The 24,846-nt window shown below is 42.9% G+C and overlaps 1 protein-coding gene across 1 annotated transcript in view; it reads left to right on the forward strand.

Annotated features, from left to right (window-relative positions):
• The first annotated feature begins 319 nt into the window (after positions 1-319).
• Positions 320-24,846, forward strand: part of LOC142297316 (uncharacterized) — a 39,600-nt gene continuing 15,073 nt past the window's right edge. Inside the window, exons 1-8 of the mRNA XM_075341554.1 lie at positions 320-416; positions 1,823-1,873; positions 3,318-3,377; positions 8,891-8,965; positions 10,516-10,578; positions 17,315-17,356; positions 21,553-21,635; positions 23,699-23,804. Of these exons, the coding sequence (XP_075197669.1) occupies positions 320-416; positions 1,823-1,873; positions 3,318-3,377; positions 8,891-8,965; positions 10,516-10,578; positions 17,315-17,356; positions 21,553-21,635; positions 23,699-23,804 (577 nt within the window). The remainder of the gene's footprint in view (positions 417-1,822; positions 1,874-3,317; positions 3,378-8,890; positions 8,966-10,515; positions 10,579-17,314; positions 17,357-21,552; positions 21,636-23,698; positions 23,805-24,846) is intronic.

The raw sequence follows: 24,846 nt of genomic DNA on the forward strand, positions 1-24,846 counted from the left end.
ATTCAATTAACACAAAACTTGAAGAAACAAATAATTTGTAACACACATATAAAAACATATATGAACACTCTATATGTATAGATAAAAATACCTTAATAAAAACAATATATATAAAATACTATAAAATTATTAAATAATGTTGCCTGTAGATATTATACCCATGTACCTCCCTCACTAATTGGATTAATTGAAGCAGGGGACTCATTGCCAGCTAATAGTTTCTTGTTAGTATTAGTATTCTTGATCTATGTGTCCTAAAATTTGTATCCATATGGAGAAATGGATAAATTAGACTCTTAGCTACTGTAAAAAATAATTAATGCGTATATTCAATAGTTTCATTGAGGTCTTCGTTGTCAATGTAGGTAACTTGAAGATGCAGAGTCATAATTTATTATTGTCTGAAGACGATCTGGGTGATTTTCTAGAATTTGCTCAATGATCCTTTAATATAAAAGATTCAGGAATTTTTTGGTGGTATAAAGTGAAATGTTTGGATAAGTCATGGTTTAATACCCCATTTCTGATGTTAGACCTATGCTTGTTCATCCTATTATGGATAGCCTGTATGGTCCGGCCAATACACTGTAATCCACAGCTGCACTCCACCAAATACAGTATATCACGAAAGAAGAGTGACAGTTAAGAAACTGTTGGATGAATACATTTTCGCCTGTGACTCTAGATCGAAAATTGGTGCATCTTGGTGGTATCATAGTGCAACATAAACAATTGGGGCTCCCAGATTTATAAGTTCCTTTCAAACTGGAAAACAACTAGAGACTAGTTTTGTGGTCTATTGAATGATGGGCGACCCAACTAGGAACAAACCAGATTTTTATTTTTTCTGAATACCACATGTGGAGTATTTGGTAGGACTTTAACCAAAATAGGATCATTTTCCAGGATAAACCAATATTTCTTAATGAGTCTCTTAACTCATTTATAAGAACTGCTGAATGTTGTAACAAAACAATATTTAAATCTGTAGTCCTTTTTTTGTAGGATCCACTTCCGACCCTACTTTCATATATCTTTGCCAAACAGTTTGGTTAAGGCGGTTCGTTCTCTTCAATGTATCCTTAAGGATGCCTCTGTGGTAACCTTTATCAATAAATCTATTTGTATTTGATTCACCAACAGACTGTGTATTGGAGCCTTCGAGAGAAGGACTGGGCGGATTTTTAGCAGCTGATATTTTAGTTCTCTGGGCTATATATATATATATATATATATTCTTCTGGCAGAACACTGCCCAGAACACTAACATATCAGCTGTTGGAAATCTTTCTCTTGGAGGCTCTAATATACATTGGACTGTTATCGAATCAAATGTTTAAAGGGGTTGTCCACTATTTGGACAATCCATACTCATTTCTCTTGTTCGCTCCTGTAAGAATAAATAAGCTAATACCTCTGGTGCGGCTGTGGTTCCAGCGATGTCTAAAGCTGTGTTTCTGGGGGCCACGTGATATTGTTGACACGATAGCACAGCAATCAGTGCCCAGCATCTGTCCTCCCGCCTTCGGACATTTGAGCAGGATGTGAGCACTGGACTGACTTCCTGCTCATGTCTGAAGTGGCGGAGAAGGAAGCCGGCACTGATGCAGTGAAATCCGCAATGGTAGCTACATATTTTTGGTGTGGATTCTGCCTTAGCAAATTTTGCTATAGATTGACCTCTAAGTCTAGGGGTTTAGCGTAAACGTATATATCAGGCTGTGCATCTAATCAAAAACGCTACATTACTTAAAGCACAATATTGTGTATCTGGCACTATTCATCTGCCAACTATTGATATTTGTTTGTCATTTACATCTAGGTCTTAAAGATAAAAAACACTCAGAACCTGAAGGAAAATATCAGGATTTAGGTAAGATGGAGACCACATTAATCCATTAAATCCGTCAGTAGTCGACAATTTGCAGATTGAACCACTAGGAATATTGTCCCAGAGTTCTGTGGCACCCCCATTCATGAGTTGTTTGCATCTCCCGATTATCCCTACTCTCGAACAAGCAGAATATTTGTACACTAAGTACATCTGGGTGCATAGGGATATAGCTGATTGTTGGGGGTCTATTGGGATGAGTTTTCTTCCTACATATAGGACATTCATAAATATGTCCTAGATAACCCCTTTTTACCCGTCTTTTATCTACTGCATTGTATCTGTCTATCTATATACACTATATGTACAAAAGATATGGGACACACTTAATGATTTACTACAGATTTACTATTCAGTACCATTAACACAGATGTATAAAATCCAGCCCCTCTCCTTGCCGTTTGCCTGTGCTACCACTTACAAAAGAATGGCTCATTCTAAAGAGCATCACTGATATCAACGTGGTACACAGTCCACACAAATGCAATAAGTCAGTCCATGAAATTTATTTCCTGATAAATGTTTCATAATCAACTAGAAAAAGTGAAGTGTCTAGGAACCACAGCATCTACATCATGAAGTGAAAACTGCATAGAGTAATAGAGTGGGCAGCTGACTGCTGAGGAGCATCGTGTGCAAAAGTCACTGACTACTTGCTGACTCCATAACTGTAGGATCCAAATCTTTTATGGCATTTTCATCTGTACAAAAGTGGGGTCCGGAAGCTTTATAGCACGGGTTTCACCAATGACAACACTAACCAACGGCTGAAGTGACATAAAGCCACCATCAGTGGACTCTGGAGCAGTGGTATGTGCTCTGTGTAGTGATGAATCACACTTCTGGGGAAAAGTCTGAGTTTGGAGAATACCAGAAGAACGTTACCTGTCTAACTGCATTGTCTCATCTGTAAAGTTTAATAAAGAAGGATAATGTTATGTGTTTGGCTTTAGTCGTCAGCTTCAGTCCCTTATTTCTAGTGAAGGAAAATATTAAATTGTAGGAGTTTGATGTTGAAGAACTTGACTGGCCATGTAAAGCTCTTACCCCAGCCCCATGTAACACCTTTATGATGACCTGGAATGGTGATTACGAGCCCAGCCTTCTCATCCAACATCATTGTGTCAAAATACTCTTTTGGACAAATTGGCAAATATTCCCATGGACAAGAATCAAAATCTTGTAGAAAGCTTTCCCAAAGAGTGGAAGCTAAAAGAAGTGGGGTGTCAAGGTTGAGGACACCTAAGACTATTGCATATGAATTTAGAAAGGGTTGGCATAAAAGTTCCCATAGGTGTATTGTGCTGTGGTCCCAATTCTTTTGCCCATATGATGTATATATCTACAACATTGTGTAGGTTCCCTCCATTGTAAGCATACAAGAAATAATAAATTAACAATGGCTCTTCTAATGGCTCTCTTACAGAATTTGCAAACAATACCACCGAGGATGTAAGAACGGGACTGTCATCCAATAACAATAATGGTATGAAAGGAATATATTTTCTATATAGTATGTGAATGTAAAATAATGGCTACATGACACTTACAGATATCATTAATAACAAAACAAAAATAATATAAAAATCATATATTGTCATTTATAAACATAAAGTTACTATGGAAAAACCACCTTATATTTTAATTATGATATAAAGCTGTGTTTTTCCAAATAAGTACAAAGAGAAGAATTATAATGTTGGCAGGGTTACACCAAATATATGGAGAGGAATATTCTACGTAATGCAGAAATCGATCAAGACACTGATGTAAAGTGAAGTAAGATGTAAGGATGAGAAGGTGAGAGGGAGGAATAACGGCGAGAAGAGAGTAATTAACATTTCTTTCATAAAGTCAATACAAGCTATAAATCTAAATTCCAGCTGCTTTCCTTCATTTCATTGCAAAAAAAGAAATGTATTTCCAACAACCTTTATGTAAATCAATAGAACAGGCAAATATAAGAAATTTTCTAATATATCTTATAAGAAAAGTTTGCTTCTTTCTCCATGTATGCACTGTTCTTACCCTCCCTGTCTACTGAATTATATCATCATACTTGTCACGGTTTCCCTTCCCCGTCCACATGGCTAGGGGGTGGAGCCTTCTCCCGGGCCTCACTTCCGGAGCTGGGATGCTTTAAATACTGTCATCTCCGGTGAACCAGCGTCGGCTATAAGCTTAGCGCTGCTTTGCCTGTGAGTGCTGGTACCTGTAAGTGTGGTGCTGATCCGTTCCCTCTCTGTGCCCCTAGCCTCTGTCTGTGTTCTGTCCCCTAGTCGTTCTGCCATTCCTCTGTCCCACCTCCTTCCTTCCCACAATAGAACCGGTTGTTCCCCCCTCTCCTACCCCCCCACTCGGTTGTTTCCTCTGGTACTGACCTCGGCCTGATCTCGACTCCTCCTCTGCTAGTTCCTCCGGTCTTCCTGCTGCCCGTACTGTGTATGACCAGGACCCGTCTGACCATTCCCCGCATGCTCCATAGCTTCAGCTGTCCGGCTGATGCTGGCAGACACTGCAACAGCACACACTGGGAGTTCCCCTCCTTGCTCATTCAGCTACATGTAGTGTCTTTCCTTGCAGGACTCCAGCTCCCCCTGCTGGCAGCCTGACAGTACTAAAATAAAAAAACCCCAGCTCACTTCCTTTTTTTCTCAAGACAAGATGGACGTCCAGCACAGTGAGGTGTCAGCTTTCTCCTCCTATTATAGTATATACTGGAGAGAAGAAAAGGGAAAGGCCCTCACACAGCCCCACATTCAGGAAATTGAAAATGTTATGGGTCACGAAAAATGGCTACACAAGCAAAAAATGTTTTCTTCCAAATTTTTCCTATTTTTTTCACCACTTAAAAAAAGAAAAAAAACTATACATGTTTAGCATCTGTGTTCTCATACAGACCTGGGGAATTGTGGAAATGCACTTTTTTTTGCACTTTCAACAAACTTGGAATTTGTTTTCCTGTTTTCCAGTACATCACATGATAAAAAGAACAATTTAATTCAAAAGTGCAACTCATATCTCAAAAACACATGCCCTCATATGGCTATGTGGACGGAAAAGTAAAAAAGTTATGGCTCATGGAAGAAGGGAAGGAAAAAACAAAAGTGTAAAAATGAAAAATCGCAATATCATAAAAAGTTAAATGTAACCTGTCATGTCTAGTGATGGGCAAACTGTAAAAGTCCTAATCCGCACAGGTAACCCTATACCCGTGTGCCGATTCTCAAGGAACTCTGGGTAATTATCCGCATTATTATTATGCCCACTGATTGAAGTGAATCCTCTTCGGGCACACATACACACAGATGAAGTCTCCACAGATGGCTTGGCCCGATGACTTGGCCATCTGGCCCTGGGTCATGGTTATCATTGCGAATTTTGTGAAGTGGTCTGTCGTCACCAGGCAATATTCACAACAATTATGAGATGGGCCGATCATGAGGTAATATACCCTTATTACTTACCTTACAGCGGTTTAGACATCCTTATTACTTGAATGGGTGCCATCTGTTCTGGAGGCTTAGTCAACTCACACTGCCAGTACTTCCAACAAAGTTCCTCCACCACCTGACGTAGTTGAAGCTAATACACAAGCCGCTGCAACCAATGAAAGGTAATTACTGCCCCAAAGTGCGCACCCCTCTCATGAGCCTCTTTTGTCAGGTTTGGCACCATCCCTTCTAGAATCACTGCTTGCTACGTAGTTCCAAGTTCTTTGGCTAACTGTATCCACCTGTATAACAGGCTATTCATACAGAACTGCTCCCATTGTTCTAGTGTCTGTAAGGCAACAATCAACAAGGCAATCATCCTTTCTTGTCTCTCTTGGGCCTGAACAAGCACTGCTCCTAGAACGTAGAGACTCCCATCCGTGTATAACAGAAAGGGTTGAGAGAACTCATCATGGGCCAGGATAGGGGCATTCGTTAATGCAAGCTTCAGTGCCTGGAAGGCCTGTTCTAGCCTCAGCCTCTACTGAATCGGACAACCCTTGGGACCTACTGCCGTCATCTCAGATAGCTCATGCAGTGGTCCTCCGATGTTTGCAAAGTCCTTTATAAATCTTTGATAATACCCTGACAGACCCAGGAATGCTCTTAATTATCTCAACCTCATGGTAAACAACTTTTGCATGGAAGGTACCTTCTTTTTGTTGGGTACACACCTTCGCTGGAGACTGTATGTCCAAGGTATTCATTCTCCTTGTGGAACAGATGACAATTTTGAGGTTTTATATTTGGTCCGTGTTTCTGCAGCCACTCCAGTACCTGCCCAAGTCTGACAAGATGCACTTAAAACATGGTGGAGTACATGATGAGGTTATCCGGGTATATTAGCATTGCCTTGAAGTTCAAGCCTCTAAGACACATCTCCATCAACTACTGGAACATCCCCACGGCATTAGTCAACCCGAATGGCATCTGATAGAACTTGAATAGTCCCACAGACAGGATGAACACAGGCTTCAGCAGGTCCTGCTTGGCCATGGGGACTTACTAGTAGCCACTGACCAAATCGAGAGAGAAGTATCTAGCTTTCCATAGTGGCAACAGATATTCTTCTATTCTCAGCATGGGGTATGAGTCTCAGACCGCTCAGGGTTTCAACTGTTGATAGACTACATTGTGATATCCTGCATAGGTAAAGCATATGGCTACAGGCCATATTTCAGCAAAATTAGAAAATTTCTGCACCAAATCTGCATCTCTTAGCGAAAAAAAATGCACAAAAATATTTTTTGGTGCAGTTTTCAACTGTACCAGATTTCAGCACCAAATTTGCACCCCCTGGCAGAAAACCGCAATAAAACAGCTTCAATAAGCATAGATCTCCCCAGCCTGAGAATACCAGCTCCCAGTTTTCAGCTTTATCATGGCTGGTTATCAAAATATGATGTGAACTACTCACCGTTTTTTAAAATTATTTATTTAAATAATGTTTAAAAAAAGCTTCTCAACAATGGAGCCTTTTTAAAAAGGCACCACTGTTGAGCCGAAATGTCGGTTTAGCCAGTACTGGGGTTTCTCTTTTTGCAGAAAAAAAATCCAATAAAAAATACTATAATATTGATATATTTTGACTTTTTATTGTGTGCTGGAATTTATCCTCTAAATTCCTCGGACCCTAGTCTCAGTCTTCCTCGCAGACTGGCCTTGGTCCTGCTTGGGTACTGTTTACTGTTTTCCTCGGGGGACTGGTATTGGTCCTCCTTGGGCACTGGTTATGGATCTTTGGCTATAAGCTCGCTTCACTCCTCACACGACCATCCTGCTCTAGGTTCAGGTGCCGACTCCACCCATTTTTGGCTCTCTTAGGCTTTGATCATTATTAACTGAGCCACAGCTGCCACCTGACCTGATGCCTCCTCTCTTCTCTTCCCTGGAGGAACGTGTCCTTCACTCTTCGGTTTCTACTACTGTCATTCTCTCTACTTTTCTCTGCTCTATCATCTTTGGTCAGCTAATAGCAATGTTTACTTGCATTTACTCCTTCATCCCGTTATACTGTTTCAAATTGACTTACAGCTCACTTAGCAGAGATATGCTGCAGAGACGTACAATATGCTATGACTTGCTTACAACCTCCACTTACTATGTACCTAATGGTGACTGAATCCACTATGGCCTCTCCTCTCTAACTGAAAGCTGGAGGCTGCAGGGGGCATAAAGTTAATTTCCTCCTGGTAGCTGGATTTTAGTACGGTGGCAGGGCAGCTTTAGAACGCTGTTAAGTTGCAGATTATACCTGCATCTGCAAGTTAATAGTGTTTGAAGGGGACATGACAAGTTCTCTTTAACGACAGTCCTGCCATGATGTTTTAGGAATGCAGTTTTACCCAATACTTGAGTGTAGAATTTAGATTTTTTTTTCCCACATGGATAAAACTTATTACCAGTAATGATAAAGTCATGGCTTAGTCTATGGATATATTTATAGTAGAATCTTCAGATAATCAATCCTATAATACATATTAGCTTTTCTTAACTATAGAATAAAAATGTGGAGGGAGAGAGCACAATAGGGTCTTATCACATATAACAGTGGTAACAATAAAGGTGTTCAACTCACCTACTAGGGTTGTGACAGGCACAACTCCTAGTGGAGCTTAAAGATGGCGAAAGCAGCAGCTCTGAAAATGCCACATGTACTGGAGAAAGAGAGGGTTGTATGCCGCGCTATCACCAGTGACAAGAATTAATTATTCCATTTCTTTATTTCTTTCACAGATCAGGTCAACGCGTTTCAGGGACTGACTATCCCCTTCATCAGGACACTAGGAACATGAAACTGTGAAACTGTCTCAGATGCGTTGACCTGACCAGTGAAAGAAATAGAGAAATGGAATAATCAATTCTTGTTATTGGTGATAGCACGGCATACAACCCACTCTTTCTCCAGTACACTTTTCTTATCTGTGACAAAATGTTCAGAATGGTGTACAGCATTGTAGAAATGGAGCACTTCTTACCAGGTCCTTAAAGTTAGGAAATGCCACTTGTTGTCACACTATAGTTTTCCTGGCACATTTACTTTGTAGCTAAACACATCTTTCTAGACCATTGTCATATATATATTTAGATATACAATAAATATATATATTTTTATATATATATATATATATATATATATATACATAAATCTGAAAAGCCTCTCAATTAATCCTAGTTCAGCATTAAAAAAAGTCATTATTATATAGGACATGGCCACCTTTTCTGTGACAGTAAGGCGTGGCATAGGTTAATAATTGCTGTATAGAAAAGTTGACTTTTCCTCCTTTCATTTATAAAACATTCCTATCATTCCACAAGGTTTCAAAGGTTAAGGAGAGGCAGACGTCAAATAGTACTTATTAAAGAAACATGCTACAATTTAATTTTAGAACAGAACAGAATTTTACTATTTACGATAAGTACATATAGGGCAGACTTATATGTTTATGGTTAAACAGGTTGTTGGTATTTCACTTACTGAGTGATATCTGCTCTTATTCTGCAGTGAACGTGGAGGATGAAGCAATCTCTTCCAGTTCAGAAAATGGGAAACAAGGAGTTAAACCGGTCACGGAATCTGGTAAGATCGCCATTTTATGCACCGAAAACAATCCTAATAGAAAAGTTACAGAATAAACATATGTTAGACATCACAAATAACACTGAAAAATGAGTCCAGCCTCCGATGTGAAGTTCTCCAGCCTGTTCTCGGGTGACAAAGTGGCTGGAGGGGCCCATGATGTCCGTCTCTCTACTATGTGTCAGCTTGGTGCATTACTACCAGATTTAGTGTCCAGGTAGGAAGAGCAGGTATTCAAATGATGACTTTTGTAAGCAGTCCTTCAAAGAAGTATAGATTAGGATGTTAATTATACTGGTAGGGATGACAGGGAGCTAAATAAATATTGTTAGCTGGAGTTAGGATGATACTTATAAAGGAGGGCTTGAAGCTAGGCGCATTAGTTAGTGTGCTTGAGTCAGGAATACTGAATGGGGGTCAAGTGGAACCTTTAGATGAAAGTATAGTGACTATAATTAGGGAAGGCGCCCAAGGTCTCTGTTTTGTTTACTTTCTGTGGGGAATCTTTGGCTATCATCATACTGCGGTCATGGTGGGTTCCGAGTGTCCTTACCGGTGGGCGTGGGTGGATGTGGCTCACCACCATTTCTTTGAGTTAAATGTGGCTCTCAAGGTAAAAAAAAGGTTGGGGACTACTGGTATATAGGAAACCTTGGAGGTTTCATTACTGAAGGAGGTTTAATTTGCCCTAAAAGAACTCCAAGACCTCATAGTATATCTTTGACACACTTTATACTACTTAGATATCGATGATGACCTATCCTTGGGATAGGTCACCAATACCAGATGTTTGGAGTATGATATGAGCTATTCCGGCTCTGTAAACTGGTTACCTGCAGACGCCACTGGAGTTGCAAAAAGCTGATTGGAAGAGGAGCTTGGTGTCAGACCCCCACCAGCTGTAAATTGATGCCCTATAGTAATCTAGAAATCTTTCATGGGGAGCATCACAAAAAGTCCATGAAAAGGGCAAAATCCAACCTGAGGCTGGGCCACTGGTCAACTTACATTTCTCATATCCTTAGGCCTCACGCATTTGCCTATGCCGTGTGTACAGACTTGTATGTGGCAAACAAAGTACCTAAACATCCATTATTACTTAATTATCGGGAAATTTATTAAACCTGACATAGCGAGAAGCCTGATTGAAAATACCACAGTTGGATGTACCACATTTATTTATGAACCACACATTTTTAAATATAAGCAAATTCTGGGCTGTCTGTGTGCTAATAAAATGAGATTTACACCAGATATGAACCGTTGTAGATTTACACTGTATTCAATTCACCAAAAATAATAAATACCCAATTAAAACCTTATTTTTACTGGATATAAAAGAGGTCTGCTGTAATTTACACTGATTTCAAGTTTAACTTCTGGGAAATTTGTTGGTAGTAGGGTGCCCCTTCTTTCCTGCTGAATTCTTCCCATTTGTCCCGTCACTTTTGTTAGACAATGAATTTTAGACATAGAAATTTCTGTGAAAAACCTGCCAGTGATTATACCCACATTGTCTATTACATACCTGTGTTTTTACTCTTTATAAGGAAGGAAAAGCTCTTACGGGAACAAGGAAGACATCAAGCGAAAGAAAAGTAATCACAGTTCTGGTGAGTAATCACAAAGTAAATAGCCTGAGGTGAGTGCCTGACACCCACAGAGACTATAATAATATATAAAAAAACAACCAGATTCAAAAACACTTTCTCTGCCTAACAATTGACTATATCATGTAAGGCTAGGCTTCTCTAAAAGCTGAATAGAAATCAATGCAGAAAAAATATACAAGGTTATTACAGTCTTCAAACACCATAGGACCAAACGTACATGGCCACCTGACCAATATCCTTGTGGGCTTTGTTGGACATCTTATTCCAAAACTACAGCCATCAACATGGTATTACCACCACTATGTAATGGCTATAACAGTGTCCACCATTCTTGGAAGTGTTTACACACCAGTTTGGAGTGTGATGATGATGATGGAGGAGGTCTGTGTCTCTCCACTGGCCTTCCAATTCTTCCCACTGATGTTTAATTGGGTTGAGTTATGGGCTTTGCACAGGGTAACAGTTGCTCAAGACCATACCCCAAAACTTGTTTTCATGGACTTCACTTTGTACACAGAGGTACAATCATAATAAAATATAAATAGGACATTCCTCAAACGTCCGCTTGAAAGTTGGAACCATACAAGTGACTAAATATCTTTGTATGCTATAACATTATTATTATCTTAGACTGGAAAAATGGGACCTGATCCAAATCTGAAAACCAGACCACTATCCAAATACAGCATCTGCTAAATCCAGATTGTTGTATCATATTGTCAGTTATTAGGAATATGTCACTTCCTGATGCCATTTAGAAGTATAGTTAGGCTAGGCTCACATCTATCCCGTGTCCTATGCTGACCACTATGTCCGGGTTTCTGTCTAAATTCCAGAATAACAAGTTTCAGACAGACTACCTGATGGCAACATTTAGTATAATTGGGCAGACAATGTCGCTTTAAGCCCCCAACACACGCTTCAATATATCTCACAATCCGTCGTTGGGGTCAAGTTGTAAGTGACGCACATCCGGCATCGTTTGTGAGGTATCTGCGTGTGACATCTACGTGCGATCAGGATTGAACGCAAAACCGTTGATCGCAAACACATCGTATCTTTGTCTAGAATTGAGCGTTTTGTTGCACGAACCTAGTCAATTGTAACATGTCACATCCCTCATACGATTTTGATGTCTGAGGCTATGTGCGCAGGTGTGCGCTCTGCACCGCAGCTTAAAAAAGGTCCGCTTCAGAGCGCAGCTGAAAAGCTGCGTTCTGAAGTGCCTCACAATGTCTGTCATTCAGTAATCTCTGTCAGTCAGTCACTATCTCTGTCCCTCACTCTCTGTCCATGTCAGTCTATCCCCCTCTCTCATACTCACCGATCCCCGATCTCCGGCGCGGCACGGCATTCACACTGCTCCGGCGGCTTTTACTGTTTTGAAAAAGCCGGCCGCCCATTAAACAATCTCGTATTCCCTGCTTTCCCCGCCCACCGGCGCCTATGATTGGTTACAGTGAGACACGCCCCCACGCTGAGTGACAGGTGTCACACTGCACCCAATCACAGCAGCCGGTGGGCGTGTCTATACTGTGCTGTGAAATAAATAATTAAATAATTAAAAAAAACGGCATGCGGTCTCCCCCAATTTTAAAACCAGCCAGATAAAGCCATACGGCTGAAGGCTGGTATTTTCAGGATGGGGAGCTCCACGTTATGGGGAGCCCCCCAGCCTAACAATATCAGCCAACAGCCGCCCAGAATTGCCGCATACATTATATGCGACAGTTCTGGGTCTGTACCCGGCTCTTCCCGATTTGCCCTGGTGCGTTGGCAAATCGGGGTAATAAGGAGTTATTGGCAGCCCATAGCTGCCACTAAATCCTAGATTAAACATGTCAGGCGTCTATGAGACACCTTTCATGATTAATCTGTAAATTACAGTAAATAAACACACACACCCGAAAAAAATCCTTTATTAGAAATAAAAAACACAAACATATACCCTGGTTAACCACTTTAATCAGCCCAAAAAAGCCCTCCATGTCCGCCGGAATCCAGGATGGTCCAGCATCGCTTCCAGCGCTGCTGCATGGAGGTGACCGGAGCTGCAGAAGACACATCCGCTCCTGTCACCTCCACACAGCAACTGAAGACAGCCGCGCAATCAGCTGAGCTGTCACTGAGGTTAATCGCGGCCACCGCTGGATCCAGTGACAACGGGTAACCTCAGTGACAGCTCAGCTGATCGCACGGCTGTCTTCAGTTGCTGTGTGGAGGTGACAGGAGCGGCGGTGTGTGCTGCAGCTCCGGTCACCTCCATGCAGCAGCGCTGGAAGCGACGCTGGATCATCCTGGACATGGAGGGCTTTTTTGGGCTGATTAAAGTGGTTAACCAGGGTATATGTTTGTGTTTTTTATTTCTAATAAAGGATTTTTTCGGGTGTGTGTGTTTATTTACTGTAATTTACAGATTAATCATGGAAGGTGTCTCATAGACGCCTGACATGATTAATCTAGGATTTAGTGGCAGCTATGGGCTGCCAATAACTCCTTATTACCCCGATTTGCCAACGCACCAGGGCAAATCGGGAAGAGCCGGGTACAGTCCCAGAACTGTCGCATCTAATGTATGCGGCAATTCTGGGCGGCTGTTGGCTGATATTGTTAGGCTGGGGGGCTCCCCATAACGTGGAGCTCCCCATCCTGAGAATACCAGCCTTCAGCCGTATGGCTTTATCTGGCTGGTTTTAAAATTGGGGGGGACCGCACGCCGTTTTTTTAAATTATTTAATTATTTATTTCACTACACAGTATAGACACGCCCACCGGCTGCTGTGATTGGGTGCAGTGTGACACCTGTCACTCAGCGTGGGGGCGTGTCTCACTGTAACCAATCATACGCGCCGGTGGGCGGGGAAAGCAGGGAATACGAGATTGTTTAATGGGCGGCCGGCTTTTTCAAAATAGTAAAAGCCGCCGGAGCAGTGTGAACGCCGTGCAGCGCCGCGCCACGCCGGAGATCGGGGATCGGTGAGTATATGAGAGAGGGCTGCTCAATTCAGTTACTCAGGAGTTTAGCGGTCACTGGTGAGTCCTTCACAGGTGACCGCTAATCAGGACGCGACACAGACAGAGCCGCAGCATGACAATGAAGTCGGGGGAAGTTCACCCGAGTTCATTCTGACAGTGCGGGTCTGTCTGTGTCTGCTGTCATCTGCCATTCAGCTCTGCTACATGGCTGTCTGTGTCTGCTATTCGCGGCCATGTAGCAGAGCTGAATGGCAGGTGACATAGTAAAAACGCATCCCTACACATTACACACGCTTGTCAAGTCAATAAATAAAAAAAAAAAAATGGTGCCCAATGCATACGTCACAGAACACATGATCTAAAGGATCACACACAAAATTGATCAATTTAACATAGACTACTAACGCTCGTGTGACAGCAAATGAGCGACCTACGTGCAGTCTCATAAGATCCCGTATGCAACCTGGGCGTGTCACATCGCAAATGCGATTGTACAACTAATTGCAACGTGTAAAGCAGGCTTAAGGGGTACTTCTCACATAGCGAGATCGCTAGTGAGATCGCTGCTGAGTCACGTTTTTTGTGACGCACCAGTGACCTCATTAGCGATCTCGCTGTGTGTGACACTGAGCAGCGATCTGGCCCCTGCTGTGAGATCGCTGCTCGTTACACACAGTGCTGGTTCATTTTTTGGACGTTGCTCCCTCGCTGTGAAGCACTCATCGCTGTGTTTGACAGCGAGAGAGCAACGATCTGAATGTGCGGTTTGCTTATTAACCCGATGTGTACTCTGGCTAGGAGTGCAGGGAGCCAGCACTAAGTGGTGTGCGCTGGTAACCAAGGTAAATATCGGGTAACCAAGCACTTGGTTACCCGATATTTACCTTAGTTACCAAGTGCAGCATCGCTTCCAAGCGTCGCTGCTGGTTGGGGGCTGGTCACTGGTCGCTGGTGAGATCTGCCTGATTGACAGCTCACCAGCGACCATGTAGCGACGCACCAGCGATCCTGACCAGGTCAGATTGCTGGTGGGATCGCTGGAGCGTTGCTAAAATGTGACGGTACTCTTAGACACTTCTTTTTAAGTAGATAAAAAAGTCTAAGCTACCAAGCTATTGTGACCACCTTAAAAGGATAGACAAGAGCGGAGATCAAAGACTAAAGTAAACCCACCTGCATCATTGTACTATATGGATTTGTCTTAAAGGGGGCTGACTAGCCAAGGGAACTAACGCCTTTGCAACTAGTCCCTGCGCTCATTAGCATATCATAAAGGATCTTTAGAAACACTTGTTCTAAAGATCTCTTTATCTATGCTAGTGTATACAGGGACAGTTAGGCAGGGATTAGCAATATATACCCAGAACTGCTCCTAGTTCTGGGTGCATACAGACTTGACAGGTTCCCTTTAATCTGGTCATTAATCAGATGCCTCTGAGCCTTCACCAGCCTTTATTTGTCATTGGCTGTGTTGCTATTTTCTCTAGGCTGTGTCTAGATCAACTCATGATTTCCTAAAATATTCCTCAGATGGACGCCTCCCACATAAGCCACTACACAAATATAATATGGAAAAAGAAAAATCGCAGTATGCATGATTTTCCTTTCTAAATCTTAAATCTTATATATGTGTCCTTGCTATGTTCTGTGTAATGTAGATAGGGTATGCACACTCACTGTGTTTTATGGGTGCTTAGAAGAAAATAATGCTAATTTTGTGCAGTTATCTTCAGCACTCATAAGGGCTAGGTTTGTATCTTCCCAATAGGTAAATATTACGTGCATAAGAATTGCTCAAGTCCACCATATGAAAATTTCAAAGTCATTTATTAATTTTACTTGTTTATATTCTCTTGAAAAGGCAACAAATATATAGAGAATTTCCTCTTGAAAAAATATATGCAATATGATAGGGATCAAATTGTAGCGGGAAAAACCTTTATGAGGAACTCTACACTTAAAAAAGGAAATGTCAAGTTACAGAGCTTGAGAATCAGCACAGATCCTGATTAATATAAGACAATTATTTGCACCATCTGTTTGTCTACAGGTTTTGGGTTATACACCGTGTGCAGAATTATTAGGCAAATGAGTATTTTAATCACATGTTACTTTTTATACATGTTGTCCTACTCCAAGCTGTATAGACTTGAGAGCCAACTACCAATGAAGAAATCAGGTGGTGTGCATCTCTGTAATAAGAAGGGGTGTGTGGTGTAATGACATCAACACCCTATAAAAGATGTGCTTAATTATTAGGCAAACTTCCTTTCCTTTGGCAAAATGGGTCAGAAGAGAGTTTTGACGGGCTCTGAAAAGGCCAAAATTGTGAGATGTCTTGCAGAGGGATGCAGCAGTCTTGAAATTGCCAAACTTTTAAAGCATGATCACCGAACAATCAAGTGTTTCAGGTCAAATAGCCAACAGGGTCGCAAAAAGCGTGTTGAGCAAAAAAGACGCAAAATAACTGCCCACGAATTGAGGAAAATCAAGCGTGAAGCTGCCAAGATGCCATTTGCCACCAGCTTGGCCATATTTCAGAGTTGCAACGTTACTGGAGTATCAAAAAGTATAAAGTGTGCCATACTCAGGGGCATGGCCAAGGTAAGGAAGGCTGAAAAACGACCACCTTTGAACAAGAAACGTAAGATAAAACGTCAAGACTGGGCCAAGAAATATCTTAAGATTGATTTTTCAAAGGTTTTATGGACTGATGAAATGAGAGTGACTCTTGATGGGCCAGATGGATGGGCCAGAGGCTGGTTCAGTAAAGGGCAGAGAGCTCCACTCCGACTCAGACGCCAGAAAGGTGGAAGTGGGGTACTGGAATGGGCTGGTATCATCAAACATGAACTTGTGGGACCTTTTAGAGGATGGAGTGAAGCTCAACTCCCAGACCTACTGCCAGTTTCTAGAAGACAATTTCTTCAAGCAGTGGTACAGGAAGAAGTCGGTATCGTTCAAGAAAAACATTATTCTCATGCAGGACAATGCTCCATCACATGCATCCAAGGTCTAAAAGATGAAAAAATAATGACATAGCCCCCTTGTTCACCTGATGTGAACCCCATAGAGAACCTGTGGTCCCTCATAAAATGTGAGATCTACAGGGACGGAAAACAGTACACCTCTCGGAACAGTGTCTGGGAGGCTGTGGTGGCTGCTGATCGTAAAAAGATCAAGCAACTGACAGAATCTATGGATGGTAGGCTGCTGAGTGTCATCATAAAGAAAGGTGGCTATATTGGTCACAAATTTTTTTGGGTTTTGTTTTTGCATGTCAGAAATGTTTATTTCTAAATTTTGTGCAGTTATATTGGTTTACCTGGTGAAAATAAACAAATGAGATGGGAATATATTTGGTGTTTATTAAGTTGTCTAATAATTCTGCACAGTAATAGTTACCTGCAAAAACAGATATCCTCCTGAGATAGCCAAATCTAAAAAAAACCACTCCAACTTCCAAAAATATTAAGCTTTGATATTTATGAGTCTTTTGGGTTGATTGAGAACATAGTTCTTGATTAATAATAATAATAATAATAATAATAATAAAAAAAATAAAAAATCTCTAAAATACAACTTACCTAATAATTCTGCACCTGGTGTATTCCAGGACTTTGTTAATGAAATATCATTACATCCGGATTACACAGAAGCCTTTAATGTTATTTCATCTACATAACAGCAGATTATTTATCCAAGAATTATAAGATGCAATAATATTTATCCTGATTATTCCTCTGTGTTTCTGGTACAGACCATATACAGAACAGAGAAAACAACTCGACCTCAACAAACAGTAAGTTAATTATATATCATACATTGACTGCATCTTCATCTCTCGTTGAAGTAATTCATAGAAATGTACTTTCACACATATGAACAATATATTAATTAGACTTGGCACTCTACTCTTCAAAAAAACAAAGAATTCATAGGTCAGAACTAGTGATGGGCGGACCTGGACTGTAAAAGTTCGGATCCGCGTGGTTTTATAGGTACCTGGGTGTTAATCCAGATCTGGCACTGGGGAAATTAAAAAAAAGAAAAAAAGGAAAAATAAAGAAAATAAGAATGAAGCAAGAGCTTCATACTTAAAGAGGATCGGGTGCGGCTCTACATTGCTCCCGCAGCCTCTCCTTCACTTCCTGGGCCGCTCATTATTGCTCATCTATATGCACTGCTTTTCCCATCCATCGGCCGTCCTGGCATCTGTGATTGGTTGCAATCAGAGGTATCTCCCAGCTTGTGTGACAGTGTCTGACTGCAACCAATCACAGAACCTGTCTGCAGGTCCCCCTGTAATTTCATACCCAGCACAGATAAAGCATATGGCTACTGCAGCCCCCTGCCATGCGCTTATCTTGGCTGTGTATCAAAATAAGAGGAACCGCATGCAACTTTTTTTTACATTATTTAAATAAATAATTTATAAAATAATTTATAAAAATGTGCAGTTCTCCCCATTGTTGATACCCAGCTATAAAAAATCCCGACAGCTGGGGGCTAGTATTCTCAGGCTGGGGAGACCCATGCTTATTGGACCACCCCGAGCCTAAAAATAGCAGTATTCAGCTGCCCAGGATTGTCGCATCCATTACATGTGACAATTCTGGCAGTCTGCTCGACTCTTCCAAATTGTCCTGGTGCGGTGTCAATTGGAGTAGTAAGTCATTAATAACAGCTCACAGCTGCCACTAAGCCTTAGATTAGTGATGGGAAGGGTCTATAAGACCCCCCCATTTCTAATCAGTAAGTGAAAGTAAATAAACGCAAACACCAAAAAAATCCTTTATTTGAAATAAAATACAAAAAAACACCATCTTTCACCAATTTATTAACCCCCAAAACATCCCTGCAGGGTCGACGTAATCCACACGAGGCCCCACGACGATTCCAGCTCTGCTACATATCTGAAGTCACAGGATTTTTTCGCTATTTGTGTCTATCTACTTTCACTGATGCAGTGAGCAGGAGGAAAAAAAGTGCAATCTGGGGTTTTTATCCGAAAAAGATGATGGAAATGCTTCCCTTGGCAGTTTGTGTGAGTCACGAACAACTGGAAAAGACCAAAATGACAGCTGCAGCAGCCCCAGAAATGTAACAGCAAACACCAGGAGACGAAGAATGGTTATGATTGCCATGCTGTTGTAGTCAGAGAAACATCCAAGAGTAGGTCAATAGTGATTTATTTCTACACGTTTCAGAAAGAACCCTCTCCTTCCTCAGGATTTTGCCTTCTCCACAAGCTGCTTGCCTATTGTCCTGTAGCCCATCACAGCCTTGTGCAGGTCTGCAATTGTGTCCCTGGTGTCCTTAAACAGCTCTTTGGTCTTAGCCATGGTGAGAGGTTGCAGTGTGATTGAGTACGAGGACAGGTGTCCTTTATACATGTAACTACCGGAAATTCAAACAGGTGCAGTTAATATAGGTAATGAGTGCAGAGTAGGAGGGCGTCTTAATTAAAAATAACAGGTCTGTGAGAGCCAGAATTCTTGCTGGTTGGTAGGTGAGCAAATACTTATTTCATGCAATAAATTGCAAATTAATTATTTAAAAATCATACAATGTGATTTTCTGGATATTTTTATTCTGTCTGTCATAGCTGAAGTGTACCTACGATAAAAATTACAGACCTCTCTATTCTTTGTAGGTGGGAAACTTGGAAAATACTTATTTTCTCCACTGTATGTTGCTGTTCTGAACTATTGTGTTAAAGGGCTTATCCAGGACCACTTTATTTTTAGCTTGTGGGCCTTTAGAGTTTACAGGCAGGTAATTGCTAACTATCTGCCTGTTGTGCTCAGCTCCAGCTCAGTGCCATTATAGACAGCTCCTGACAGTGATTCTGCTGCTCATCAACAGAACAGCTCTCCCTCTTCTGGGCTGCACTGTTGATAGGGCGTGATTCATGGGCGTACCCAGCGAGGGGCAGGGGGGGGGAGCTGCCCCCCCCTAGAAGCAGGGGCACGGTGTAGTGGGCCGGTGCCTGTAGCGGGCCGCTGTATCTGCAGCCACCGGTGCGCTCCTCAGCAGTGTGTACATGCCAGGCACACTAGCTACAGCAGGAGGCAGCGCGCTGTGCCGGCCCTGCTGTGTGCTGTGTGCCCGGCATGCACACCGTGCAGAGGAGCGCGCCGGTGGCTGCAGCTTCCTCCTTCTTCCTATTCAAATGTATTTGCGTCTTTCAGACGTAAATACATTTGAACTGCGCGCCAGGTTGGGGCCCCGCCCCCGACGTGCAGCAACGTGATGAGATCAGCACATTGCTGACGTCATCACAGGGCTGCGGGCACCACACTGGATTCATCAGGCAGCGGTAAGCGCTCCATGGAGGAGCCGAAGAGACAGGTGTAATTAATGGAGATGTGTGGGGAGGGGCTGAGGACACATAACGGGGAACATTTGTGAAGGAGACACAGCTTTGTGACAGGCAGAGGAGGAGCACTGTATTCCGAGAGAGGGGGAGAGGCAGGTGTGTGTAGTGATGGGGTAGTGTAATTTGTATCTGCAGGGGGTGATGGGGGGTGCAATGTATTATGTCTGGGGAGGGGGTAATGGCGGGTGCATTGTATTGTGTGTGGGGGGAGGGGTAATGGAGGGTGCACTGTATTGTGTGTGTGTGTGTGTGGGGAGGGGTAATGGGGGGTACATTGTAGTGTGTGTGTGTGTGTGTGTAGGGGGTGATGGGGGGTGCATTGTGTGTGTGTGTGTGTGTAGGGGATGATGGGGGGTGCATTGTGTGTGTGTGTGTGTGTGTGTGTAGGGAGTAATGGGGGTGCACTGTGTGTGTGTGTGTGTGTGTGTAGGGGGTGATGGAGGGGTGCATTGTGTGTGTGTGTGTGTGTGTAGGGAGAAATGGGGGTGCATTGTGTGTGTGTGTGTGTGTGTAGGGAGTAATGGGGGGTGCATTGTATTGTGGGTGTGTGTAGGGGTGATGGGGGGTGCATTGTATTTGTGTGTGTGTGTAGTGAGTGATGGGGGGATGTACTGTGTGTGTGGGGGAGGTAATGGAGTGTGCATTGTATTGTGTGTGTGTGTGAGGGTAATGGGGGTGCACTGTGTGTGTGTAGGGTGTGATGGGGGTGCATTGTATTGTGTGTGTGTGTGTGTGTAGGGGGTGATGGGGGGTGCATTGGGTGTGTGTGTCTAGGGGGTGATGGGGGGTGCATTGTGTGTGTGTGTAGGGGGTGATGGGGGGGTGCATTGTGTGTGTGTAGAGGGTGATGGGGGGTGCATTGTGTGTGTGTGTGTGTGTGTGTGTGTGTGTGGAGTAATGGGGGTGCATTGTGTGTGTGTGTGTGTGTGTGTGTGTAGGGAGTAATGGGGGGTGCATTGTATTGTGGGGGTGTGTGTAGTGGTGATGGGGGATGCATTGTATTTGTGTGTGTCTAGTGGCTGATGGGGGGATGTATTGTGTGTGTGTGGGGGTAATGGAGCATGCATTGTATTGTGTGTGTGTGTGTGTGTGTGTGTGAGGGTAATGGGGGTGCATTATAGTGTGTGTGTGTGTGTGTGTGGAGGGGGGCGTGGAGTCATTAATCGAGCTATAATTACATTTAATTCTCTTAAAATTTTCGTTTCATTCACCTTTTCCATTCTAATATTTTACAACCTGAACGACCATGGTTTGCCCCCCCCGACCAGTTTTGATCTGGGGGGGGTATGCCCATGGCGTGATTGACAACGCCATGCTGACTGACAGACAGCTCCCCGCAGTTATGCGGTAGGAAGCCGGCTATCTATCAAGCATGACATCGGCTGTCACGATTGTCAACAGAGCAGAAGATAAGACATTACCAGAAGCTTCAGAGTCACGGTTCTGTGACTACTCTGAGCCGTCAGAGATCGGCAGCAGTCAGAACTGGCAGCTAGTCAGCCTGCCTGTAACTTCTAAATACCTATAAAAAAAATAAAATAGTTTTGGATAACCACCTTAACGCAGATGTAGATAATGGAGCCTGCCTAACTGTTTTCTGCTCTGCTTTTACACAGCTTATCCATGGGATAAAAGAAACCTCAAGTCTCTAGAGTTAGACCTAAGTGTTTTTGAGAAATTGGACATCCATTCCACAAAGGTAAAACAATGGGTTCTTCCTAAGGTTGAGCTCACATGTCCAGTCATGAAATGGATCTAGGAAACAAAAATAAAAAAATTAATCTGCTTCAATCGGAAGAAAATTGGATGGCTATTTACGGTACTAGATCCATTTTCAACACTACAAGAAAAGGATACAGTTGCTATTTATTTAGGTTAGACAGGGATTAGCAATATGCATCCAGAACTACTCTTGGTTCTGAGTCCATATTGAGCCTGACAGGTTCACTTTAAAGCCTATTAGGAAAAACATGATAACATACCATACCTAAAGCATGCTGTATTTGTAAGAAAACACCAATAACTGTAAAAACAGGCAAACACAACAACAACAACAAAAAGTGCCGGAAAAATAAGACTGTTTGTAAAGTTTTTCATATTTCCCTGTCAAGTTGATGGTAAAAATAAATTATGCCAAAAAGTGCCAGAAGCAGCAAAGAAAAAGGGGGCATTTTAAAAAATGTGCACTGTATTTTTCAGACTATAAAACGCATTTTATTCCCTCCAAATTTTGGAGGAAAGTGGGAGGTGCATTTTCTAGTCTGAATATATGATTATATTGGGCTTGCTGGCTTGAGAGGCCACGGCACAGCACTGGACTGGATTTTACAATGACAGGAGAGGGTCTCCACTGAAGAATCCCCCGCTGGAGCAACCACGTGAGCAGGCTAATTAACCTTATCAATACGCACTGCTTCCCCAAGCCCACCTCTAACCACTAAAGCCAGCGTGCGCTCAGAGAGGACATGGGGGAGCAGACACTTCGTTACGTAGTCCCTGTAATAGACAGCACATGTGGTCTTTCCGCAGCCGCTGGCTTCGCCTGCTTACACAAATCCGGTTTTTGCCATCAGGCACAATCCGGCAAAATGCGGATAAAACGGATCCGGCGCCGGATCCGTTTTATTCCCCATTGACTTGTATTAGCGTCGGATAGCCTTGCATTGCATGCGGCGTCCGCCAGATCCGGCGAAGTTTCATCGTCCGGCTGCCGGAAAGGACGCAGCATGCAACGTTTTTTGTCTCCGGCAAAAAAACTGATCACGCCGGATTCGGCGCCATCCAGCATGTTGTATACAGTAATGGAAGCCTATGGGCGCCGGATCCATCGTCATCCGGCATATCACGGAATCCAACAACAGATACGTTTTTTTGAACTGAGCATGCTCAGTATCACAACGGATCCATCAAAAAATGGAAGGAATGCATGGAAAAAACTGATGAGTTTTTTCGCTGGATCCGTCGCATCAGTTTTTTCGCCAGATCGTGCCTGATGGCAAAAACCGGATGTGTGAAAGCAGCCTTTCTGCAGCTGCTGGGGAGATCGTCTACTTGCTATTACAGAGCAGGAGCAGGGTGCCGGCGGGAGCAAGAGCAGCGTGCTGGCGGTGGCTACTGTATTAGCACCACTGAAATAACTGTCGCCGCCACCACATGTTAACCTGCGCTCAGTACAGTTACTGCGGCATGTCAGCCTGGCCCGGCCACACGCTGGGGACCATGAAGTGGACAGTCTCCCCATCCAGATGAAGTGCTGCTGTAAATGAAAAGCCAGGGCACAGGACAGCACAGCCCTCCCTCCCCCGCCACTGGCCCTGCCTGTTCATTACATCACTGTAATACCGTACTTCCTGGTTTCTAACGCGGCGGCAGGGCCAGGCTTACGTACATCGTTACCATAGCTGGAGTCTACCCCGGTAAGAAGTAAAAGTAAAAAGTTACAGTACAATAAACTATAAGTTCCCCCCTCCCCCATAATAAAGTAAAGTACCGTACCTTAGAGGAAAAATCACATTACTGTGCTGAACTAGAACTCCAAGCATGCCATACAGGACATACTTGGACTTATAGTATAGGTTTCTCAGTGCCATGGCACATGGTGGCCACCTCTTATAACACACACACTAAACAGGTGCACAAGAAAATGTGAGACTACATGCGGGCACAGAAACAGGCCAGCAGCAACAATTAAAATAAGGAGTATGATGAGAGTTACTCTGTTCCTACAGGCTTTATGTAAGTTAGATGATGACCCTCTTACAGGTGACTGGTGTGACATTGGAACAGTTAGTAAAAGAACTTACATCCGGTGCTAATGCAGACGTGGAGAAGACACGAGCGATCTGGATGTGGATATGTCACCATGTCGGTAAGTGTGTAGTCTAAGGGGTACTTTACACGTTGCGACATCGCATCCGAAATATCGTCAGGGTCACGTCGTTAGTGACGCACATCCGGCGCCGGTAACGACATCGCAACGTGTAAATCCTTTGTGCGACGATAAACGATCGCAAATGCGTCGAAAATCGGTGATCTGTGTAGCGTCGGTCATTTACATAATGTCGGGTTGACCGCAGGTACAATGTTGTTTGTCGTTCCTTCAGGTCCATATATCGCTGTGTGTAAACCCGCAGAAGCGACAAACATCTCCTTACCTGCGTCCCGACGGCAGTGCGGAACGGAGAAGGTTGGCGGGATGTTATGTCCCGCTCATCTCCACCCCTCTGCTTCTATAGACCGGCTAATTAGGGATGTCACGGTGACATCGGTGTGACGCCAAACGCACTTCCCCCTTGAAGGAGGGATATTTTGGCAGTCACAGCGACGTCGTCGACCAGGTATGTGCGTGTGAAGCTGCCGTAGTGATAATGTTTGCTACGGCAGCAATCACCACATATCGCATGTGCGACGGGGGCGGGTACTATCGCGCTCGGCATCGCTAACCAATGCTAGCGATGTCACAACGTGTAAAGTACCCCTTAGAGTTAGTACACTGTTTTCAGAGAATACAAAATGCTGGATTCAATCCAGAAAGAGTTCCAATAGTAGTACAGTAAATTACCTTCTATGTTACTTCTGCATGTGGTAGATATACCAGTGTTAGGCTTTGTACCCATGTACTGTAATCATTCCGTTTTGGATTCATTTGGAAAATGTAAAAATGGATCTCTTAACGTATTGCACAAACAGATCACTTTTATAACCAATCCGTTAATAGATCAGTTATAATTATAGTCAATGGTTCCATTAACTGATCCATTATTGTCTTATATAGCTAGCTAGATAAATAAAATATTTATACCTAGATAGATAATAGATACTTAGATAAATTAATAGACAGATAGAACAGATAGAATAGATTGATAGAGAGAGATAGCTAAACAGCTTGAACAGCTGTTTAGCTAAGTTAA

Source organism: Anomaloglossus baeobatrachus, chromosome 3 (assembly GCF_048569485.1).
Source record: "Anomaloglossus baeobatrachus isolate aAnoBae1 chromosome 3, aAnoBae1.hap1, whole genome shotgun sequence".
Classification (NCBI taxonomy): Eukaryota; Metazoa; Chordata; class Amphibia; order Anura; family Aromobatidae; genus Anomaloglossus; species Anomaloglossus baeobatrachus.